The sequence below is a fragment of the Tasmannia lanceolata genome, unplaced genomic scaffold (genome assembly GCF_043159265.1).
Source record: "Tasmannia lanceolata isolate RefF3 unplaced genomic scaffold, GAP_Taslan_0.1 ptg000012l, whole genome shotgun sequence".
Classification (NCBI taxonomy): domain Eukaryota; kingdom Viridiplantae; phylum Streptophyta; class Magnoliopsida; order Canellales; family Winteraceae; genus Tasmannia; species Tasmannia lanceolata.
In genome coordinates, this window is record NW_027518689.1 from 6,984,963 (window position 1) to 6,993,954 (window position 8,992).

The 8,992-nt window shown below is 42.6% G+C and overlaps 1 protein-coding gene across 2 annotated transcripts; it reads right to left on the reverse strand.

Moving 5' to 3' along the window:
* Positions 1–1,891: 1,891 nt before the first annotated feature.
* LOC143887060 (BURP domain-containing protein 6-like) lies at positions 1,892–4,775 on the reverse strand. Of its 2 annotated transcripts, none has more exons than XM_077391170.1 (3): positions 4,616–4,775; positions 4,260–4,371; positions 1,892–2,977 (listed from the first exon to the last, which is right to left on the reverse strand). In XM_077391170.1, the coding sequence occupies exons 1-3, from the start codon at positions 4,658–4,660 to the stop codon at positions 2,118–2,120; spliced, it is 1,017 nt and encodes a 338-aa protein (XP_077247285.1). In that variant the 5' UTR covers positions 4,661–4,775; the 3' UTR covers positions 1,892–2,117. The 2 variants fall into 2 exon arrangements, with proteins under 2 accessions (XP_077247285.1, XP_077247284.1); XM_077391169.1 differs by having other exon boundaries at positions 4,260–4,382.
* Between the last annotated feature and the right edge of the window lie 4,217 nt (positions 4,776–8,992).

An 8,992-nucleotide genomic window follows, 5' to 3' on the forward strand; every position in this document is an offset into this window, starting at 1 on the left:
GTAAATCCAAATTTAATAGCGGAAAATTCAAATTTTTACGGGGATTACGGGGAGGGATGGGGCCATCCCCATCCCCACTCCCGCCCCGCCCCCTCTTCGGAGAACTTTTCTAATGTTCGTCCCTGCTTAAATCGGGAAATCCCCACGTAAGGCAGGGCGAGGAGGATTTGTGTTTCATAGGTTTAATTGTTATTTTGACACCAAATGTTAGGTACCTTACCAGTAAGCCAAAAGTTCCAGAGCCAATGGAACGCGTTAGGCAAGGCCCTTTAAACCTGCCCCATACCAGACATGGTCTCTCCCAGTCCCATACCAGACAGGGTCCCACCAAGTCCCATACCTAGGCCGACCCCCACTCAGGACCCTAACAAATGTAGCGAAAAATGGAGCTTCCCACTCAGGACCATAACAAAAGGGAAAAATGGAGCTTCGATTTGCAACCTGGGTAAGGGAATCTTATAAATCTTCTCACAACTTGTAAGGGGATTATCTTTTCCTCTATGGGTTAGAAATAATCTACTATTGAACTCCGGATACAAGAGATCTTAAATTAATAAAATGAAAAAAAATTGGCAAGCCCTATGAAGCTCGGCATGTGGCATTCACCTATTGCCGCTGACCACCAGTCTGACAGCTTATGATGTGGGATTATGGGCCCACCCAAATGTTGAGCATTGGTTATTCAAGGTTAATCTAGGTGTAAGATGTTTTTTCTAGGTTGTGCTAAGTGTTATGGAAAGCTACACTAGTAATTAAAAACCCATACACAGCTAAGAACTTAAGCAAAATTGGGTTCACCTAGGTGAGTTGTTGAGGTTTTTTTCTATTTATATAATTTTTTTAGGGAAATGATATCAGCACAAACTTTTTGTTATGGTCACGGTTCTGGCTTGTCTTTTCTTTTTTAATTGGTTTGTGAGAGTTTTTTTGGGAACCAGCTCTTTAAATACTAGAAGACAAGATAGGTGAGCGCATATATCAAAACATGGTTGTGTTGATATCATCTCCCTTTTTTTCTTCGCACAATTGCTTAGTGATTAGTTTGTATCTTGAGATGTGTCACTTAAATAAAATCATTGGACTTCAAAAAATATGTATTATAATTTTGAGTGCTTCACATGTTTTTTAAAAATTCTACTCAACTCAACTCAATAAAGCCTTGTCCCAAACTAGTTGGGGTCGGCTAAATGAATGCTTTAGAAAAATTTCATGAAGAAGATGAAAGGAATCTACCCGGCTCTAATCTTGGATTTAGTTGGGTTCTTCTACATGGATCATTTTCTTCCATTCTATCCTATCCAGGGTCATGTTCTTTGTTATGTTCCTAGCTATCAAGTCTTTCCTCACTGTTTCTACCCAAGTTGTTTTCGGTATGCCCCTACCTCTTTTTACCCCATCAATTTAGCACGAGTCGCCTCTTCTCACCGGAGCATCCAAAGGCCTACGTTTTGATTATTATTCTATGGGAAATGATATTTCTACCCTCATTTCTAGCATTTTCAACAACCTTTTGTTTGTCCTCTCGGCACTGTTTTGATTGCAGGAATTTCATGGAATAGTTCATAAAGGAATTTTTTTTTTTTGAAAATTTCCTATGTTCAACTTTTTGTTTACATTTACACACGAAAAAGGCAACTTGAAAAAGCAAAGTTCAAGTTTTATATAAATGGACCTTCAATTTATGATGATATCCCTCTAAATAAATCACAAATATCATTTCCCTCTAAATTTTGGAAAGAAAAAAATTCTCAGGAAAACTTTTTTCCTGATAATTTTTTTCCTGCAATCCAAAAAGGGCCTTAATGGAAATTACTATTTTCAGGAAAAGACAAAAAGGAGTGGAAATGCACCCATATCAAGAAAAAACAAACAAGTGTAGGTGGGAATGATGTGAAAGGAGGTGGAAATATCATTTCCCTTATTCTATTTATAAATACAATTGTAACTATACAAACAACCTATATATATCATATACATCAAAACATACGTACTGGTGAACGTGCAAAACATATCGAACATACGAGTCTTCTTAATACAACTAACTATGGTAGAAATGAAAGACAAAAGCGAAGGAAATGAAAGCAACAAGGCCACACGATCCAATAAATTGCATCTTCTTAGTTGGAAGCCCAGAGAATGTGATCTTGAGGAAAGAAGTGGCAGATAGGAACGGACCCTGGCTTCACCTTTAGCACCTGGAAGGCCAAGTGTTTAGGGTTCCACGCGGACGTGTCTTTGTGGCACATCACAACGGCCTCCACACTTGTCCCATCCTTCCCCACCAATGGGACAGTGTATGTCGTAGTGTCACTAGTCTTGTGGCAGTAGAACACGGCGTACACATAGGATTGCCCGTGGCATGCCAAGGATTTGGGCCCCACCTTCTTCTTCACCCCTGATCCAACGGTGTATTCTTGGGTCGCTGTCTCCTTATCGACAGTGGTGGTTAGGACTTGAACATTTGTCCCTAGCTTTGATGTCGCGAAATCCACCATTGATTCCAATGATGTAGCACAATACTTATCCTCACCCTTAGATGCTGGTGCCTCACAAGTGCTAAGGGTATCTTTTACTGCTTCGGCCTCTAGTGATCCGGGTGAAATTGATAACTTATTTAGGATATCGGGCAATTTGCTGGAGGAGAATGGTATGGATTGGGCCACACCTCGGGGAAGGAAGGTGGCTCCAGGTGTGGTCTTAATGAAGTGCAAATTCATTTTTGCACCAGGGTGTAAGTTCTTCTTTAGGAAGAAAATTGAAACATTTCGGTTATAATGGAGCTGATCTTCAGAGGGGGTATATAGAAGGGAAATCTGCCTTATATATAACAGATTTCCCTTGTGGTCGGTGTCTACGCCGACGCCGCCCTTCCCCACATCAACGGTGGTGTCACCCTTGGGCATCTCCTTTCCGGCGGCGACATGAACACCATCCTTGCCTACACCAACAGAAGTACCCGTCTTCTCATCTACCAAATCTGCAAATTCAAACGTTAACAATTAGAAACTGCTCAATCACTACGGCCATGTCTGGCAGCCAGGAAATTTTTTTCTTGATAAATTAATGTTTCCAAGTGGTGAGAGAAGGGTAGGGCGTGTGGGAGAAGGAGAGAGGTTTGAGAGGGCACGACTAAGATATTTGTTGAGAAGTGGCCAAAAATCAGGAAAAAATTGAACCTATGTATTATGAATGGAGTTTTTTTGTTTCCTGCCTTTTACCCACTTCTCATCAGTTGAGAAAATCTAGTTTCCTGATTTTAGACAAAAAAAAAATCCTTGGTAGGCTAATGTGTCCTACATATCAGTATAGACGGCAAATGCAAATTAACACTCAAGAACACACGAATCATAACCAGGATAAGTATACTACTTCTGATAAACTCCATGTATTCCATATTTATAGCGTGATTGGTGAGTTTCCAAGGTCTCATCCGAGTTAACTCGGAAGAGACATAAAGCAGATTCTGTGAAACAACCAATCACTCAAAAAGCTGAAGCTGGTTAGAGTTGGTGTTATTTAATCAATTATATACTTTAACACTCCATCACGTGTGGCCCTGTAGACGTGGCACATGTGGCTCTTCTTTTGGGTTAATCATACTTGTAGATTTTTAATATCAACGAGTTGTTTGGCTTAAGGACGTGCCATGAGGCAATTGCTCTGAAACCATGCAATTACTCCAGTAGATTTAGCTGGTTGTGTTATTTAATCATGAGGTTGCTCGGAAAACTCCTCTATCATGAGTCATGACACATGCACATAAAACTAAAAAAAGAGCCGCGTATCTCGACAAAAGCACAAAAACACGTTAAAATGGCCGAATTGATGGCTATTTCTATCCCTTTGACTGATTACTTGTCTTAGTTTTTAAAGGGAAATAATATCAACACAACACTATTTTGATATTTTCGCTAACCCTGCTGGGTTTGTGCAAATATCAAAATACGGTTGTGCTGGTAACATTTCCCTTTTAAATGTACATCCTCATTGAAAACTACTTTTAAGAAGGCTTAAAGAAGGCTGGAAAGGTCGTTACGTATCTTTGGATAAGTCAACTCATTCTGATAAACTCCATGTATTCCTTATCGAGTGGTAGGTGAGTTTCCACTGGCTCGTCTGAGTCAACTCAGAGAGTCAAAAATCAGATTCCTTGTCTACCTTATTTTTTTGAACGTATATATATATATATAGTCGTTGAAAACTGCTTTTAAAGAAAATAAAATCTGAAAGAGAGCTTGAAAGCTTGGAACCAAGACCACCTTGTGGCAAGAGATCTCTGATGACACTCGGCATCCGAGTGTTGGGCAGCATCTCGTGCCAGTAAACCTCCGAAGGCAAAGCTGCATGGCTAACAGCTACAATGGCAGTGAGCTGTAAAAAGACTATCAAAAGTTCTATAAGCACAGTTCAGCTCTGTAAAGTGACAATGAGAACTTACATGATGAAAGAGCGACATGCTCGTATTCATCATCCCGCTCTTAATATTCGGTCCCACATCAGCGCAATTTTTAAGATGCTGGTGTCGGATCAAATAACAAGGGTGGTACTTCCATGGTACGATGAATATGAGCATGCCCTTTCGTTCATATAATTTCTCGGTGAGAATAAAGCTTACCCCATAAAAGACAATAAAGAAGAAAAGAGTTAGACGACCATCCATGGAGCTTTTGACGAATCACTGAGAAAAGAGAGGCGATTTGCATTAAAACAAAGAAAATGGGTATGAATTTATAATGGGTGGGGGTGAGGGACGCCACCTCCAATTGGAACACTGATTAGTGCATCTGAACAAATGGGAGATATTTGATGAAAATTAAGAGCCTAGAGGTTGCAACTTGCAAAAGAAACAAAATACCAAAGTGTCCTGTCAGATAGAGACTTCAAGACAGATCCAAAGGGTCTCAAATCATCCAATCTATGTTTGGTCGATAGCCATGAGCTGAACTTGTGGTCATCAATTGTGATACCGTTCGGATCAAGAACTCAATCCTTTGGGTTGTGGAGGAAGAACAAGAAGCAAAATTTGTTGGAAAGTCTAATTCAAATGGTGGTAACTAGTGGGTCCCCCCTATGCCAACTCAGGTCGGTTTTATGCGTTGGTCGAATGAGAGTTGATGGGGTATGAAAAACAACAACTAATGAGCTGTCGACACGTGGCCCCAGAAGGGCCCACCACGAATTCGACACCTGCCCAGGGGTAGTCTGGTAAATCTGCCAAGAGCAGGTAAACCTAAACCCACAAAAGGGCCGACACCTGTCCTAGGGTAGGTAATCCAACCACCCCAGGTCTCTCACTATAAATGGCCTCTCAAGGCTCAAAGCAAGAGGCACTCTAAAAGTTTTGGCTCTGCACTTCTGCTCATACTGACTTGAGTGTCGAAGGGCCCGTCCGGAGTACGACTCTGGGTTGGTCTTCTGACCTCGTGCGCTCTTGTGCAGGGCTTCATTCCTTCAGCTCAGTCCCTTGGACCCGCCAGATCAGCTCTTTCGTCACTGTCATATCCGTTACCACTACAACAAAACTGGGCTTTCCCTACCGACCATAGTTACATCTGTAGGGAAAATTTAACTTTTTCCCTACGGATTTAAAAACAGTATAGACCATATCTCTATGGGTGTTGATTTATCTGTAGGGATATAGTTTTTACCTATGGTTTTTAAAAACAGTTCACTCAAAACGAATCACATAATAGAGGCTTAGTATCTCAACAGATCATGTACCGACCATTGTGCTTTTTCATGCCATGGCCTGGATTCAATCCTTCTTCAGCCCAATGTCATTTGAATTCAATTTCCAAGATAGCTTAATGAGAAGATTAGACAAATGAAATTTAAATCCTGATTCAATATTGTTGGTCCTTAAGTGTACAATTAGTTTTAAATGGCAATCTAAATTTTAAAAATGGATTTACTATATATGCACATGTTCATTTATCATTAATTTATATATGGCTTGTGTTTCTAGGTTAAATTGTTAAATCGCAAATGATAATGAGGATCGAGGAGATGATGAAGACGATGAAGAGGAGATGATCGAGGATGTCGAACAACGTAGTATTTTGTTTTGATATGGGTGTGAGTCGTGTGACCAATGTAGTATTTTGTTAATGAAACAATTTCAAGATATTTGTCATGGATGGATTGTGATTTTATAGATATTCTAAAGACAACATTTTTTTATATTTGTATATGTTGTTGTGGAAATGGATGTTATAATTGTAAAAATTTTGATAGTATGTATAAATTGTTTATGGAAAGTACAGGTACATTAGGTCACAGGAATTGGTTATTTATAATGGATTAAATTTTTTTTGAGAAGGCTATCCCTACAAATTCTGCTTTGAAATTCCGTAGGAAAAACACCTTTACAGAGGGATCACTTTGATTTGTCCGTAGGGAAAAGTGCCTTTTACCTACTGATTTTTTGAAAATCTGTAGGAAAAAACATTTTCTCCCTATGGATTATTTGGGAATTCCGTACGGAAAAACACCTTTTGCCTACTTACTTTTCAAAATTTGTAGGGAAAAGCACATTTTGCCAACTTATTTTCTGAAAGTTACGTAAGGAAAAGGACCCTTTTCCCTACGGATTTTTCAAATTTCTTAGGGAAAATTACCTTCTACCTATTGATTGTTTGAAATTCAGTAGGAAAAGGCCCCTTTTCCCAACGGTTTTTCAAAATTACGTAGGGAAAATCACCTCTTACCTACTGATTTATTGAAATTATATATGAAAAAATACCTTTTACCTACGGTTTTTAAGACATTTCGTAGGGGGAAGCACCGTTTTCCCTACGGATTAATTTATATTCCGTGGGCAAAAGCACCATTTACCTACTGATTTTTCAAAATGCTATAGGGAAAAATATGTTTTATCTACGGATTTTCAGGAATTTCAGTAGGGAAAGTGACATCTTTAGCTACAGACTTGTTAACTTCCGTAGGGAAAGTTCAATACTGCCCTTACGGAATATTCCGTAGGTAAAGGTTGCATATCCCTACGGAACTTCAAATCCGTAGGGAAAAGGCTTTCCCTACCCCCACCTAGCCTACAGAAGTTGAGCACGCTAAAATCCGTAGGGAAAAGTCTTTACCTACGGATTTTGGTACTTTTCCCTATGGATTTGTCTGTAGGGAAAACCTAGTTTTTGTGTAGTGTACCAATTTTACGCATAACAGATTGGCGCCATCCGTGGGACCCTGAACTAAAAGCTGTTCAAATCCTCTTCACAAAATGGCAGGGCGGAAGAGTGCTCGGATACCAACTGCCCGAGCTACCCGAGCTGTAGTACCTCATGGGGTTCGAAGTGACCGAATCGCCTCACAGGTAGTGGTTCCCTCTGGAACAACAGAGCAGAGCCTGACTCATTCGGAACACCTCAATCCCACTCCCACTTCGGATCAAGTTCAAGCTCTCTTTCAACAGATGACCGCTCTTGTCGGTCAATACCAACATCTGATCCAAGTGCCTCCCTAGCATCCCTCAGAGGCCCCACAACCTGTATAGGAAAGGTCGAGTGCGCACAGGGAAGAGACAGCGCGCCCTAGTGGAAACCGGACCCACCACTCCACAAGGCGAGTCCATCATTCCAGAACCGGGCATGCCCACATAGAGCCTCGCCACCGCCAGAGGTCGGGATCTCGCTCTGCGCAAAAGCACCAAGCCAAGGAAGACCGTGCGCCGCGGGAAAGATCCCGGCATCATCGAATGAGTCTGAAAAGTCATTCCGGCTCTGCTGCGAGCCTCTCAGTAGAGAAAAACAAATCATTGGGACGAGCAGACCAGAGGGCTGATCCAATGCTACGGAGGATAGAAGAGATAGACCACCGTATAGAAGAGCTGGCAAAGGATCAAGTCCGGCCCGCTGCAAAGACGTACTCGAGCAGACCTCCGTTCACCGATAACGTTATGAACACGCCAGCACCCAGAGGGTTCAAAATGCCAACGGTTCCGCAATATGACGGAACCACCGACCCTGTAGACCACCTGGAGACGTTCAGGACTATGATGCTCCTCTACGGCGCCTCTGACTGATTCTTCTGCAGAGTATTCCTGACTACGCTGACAGGTGCAGCCCGGGACTAGTACTCAAGGATAAAGCCGAACTCCATCAGCAACTTTGAGGAGTTGGGGACGATCTGGTCCGCCATTTTATGAGCAGCCGGAGGCCAAGGAAAACAACAGCATCCCTGATGGCCTTGCAGCAGGAGGATAATGAACCTCTAAAAATATTCGTCAGCGGCTTCAACAGGGAGGCTCTCCAAGTGCCGAATTTGGATCCCTCAGCCGCCATGAATGCGCTCCTCGCAGGCGCCAAATCCAACAATTTCCGCCGATCAGTTGCTCGCCAGAACCCTCACTCACTAGCTGATCTGATGGCCGGAGCCGAGGAATATATAGCCGTGGATGAGACTCTGGCAGTCTTAGACTCAAACCGTAGGAGAACCTCTGAAGAAAAGAACCCTACCAAGCAGCGTAGGGATGATAAGGCCCCCAGAAGAGAGAGGTCCCCCCAGAGGAGGGAGGAGAACTTTACCCCTCTCAACACCTCCCGGAGACACATACTAGCTGCTATCAGAGGAGAAGAATTGGTAAGATGGCCGACCAGGATGATCTCCAAAGGAAACAAGAGAGACAAGTCGAAGTACTATCGGTTCCACAGGGACCACGGGCACGACACAGACGAGTGCTGACAGCTCAAGGAGGAAATCGAGCTGCTGATCAGTCGAGCATACTTGAAAAAATATGTCAAAGATGACGGCCACAGAAGCGAGCGTAGGGAGAAGAGCCTTCAGGGCCAGAGCCCTCGGCGGTCACAGCCGCCACCTGCGCGGAATCAATCTCCCCCACCATCAAGCCCAGAGCCGGAGATGCACCAATCCCAGCCTAAGGGGGTCATCAACACCATTATGGGCGGACCAGCCGCTGGGGGTACATCATCCGCTGCTCGGAAGGCATACGCACGCCGAGTCAATGCCGTGCACACATGTG

Bases quoted from the DNA above. Each gene is read 5' to 3' on its own strand.
- LOC143887060 (XM_077391169.1), bottom strand. From the start codon at position 4,703: ATGCAAATCGCCTCTCTTTTCTCAGTGATTCGTCAAAAGCTCCATGGA. The intron at 4,383-4,615 runs GTAAGCTTTATT...AACTTTTGATAG, and splicing joins TCTTTATTGTCTTTTATGGG to TCTTTTTACAGCTCACTGCC. The intron at 2,978-4,259 runs GTGGTCTTGGTT...TTGAATTTGCAG, and splicing joins CAGAGATCTCTTGCCACAAG to ATTTGGTAGATGAGAAGACG.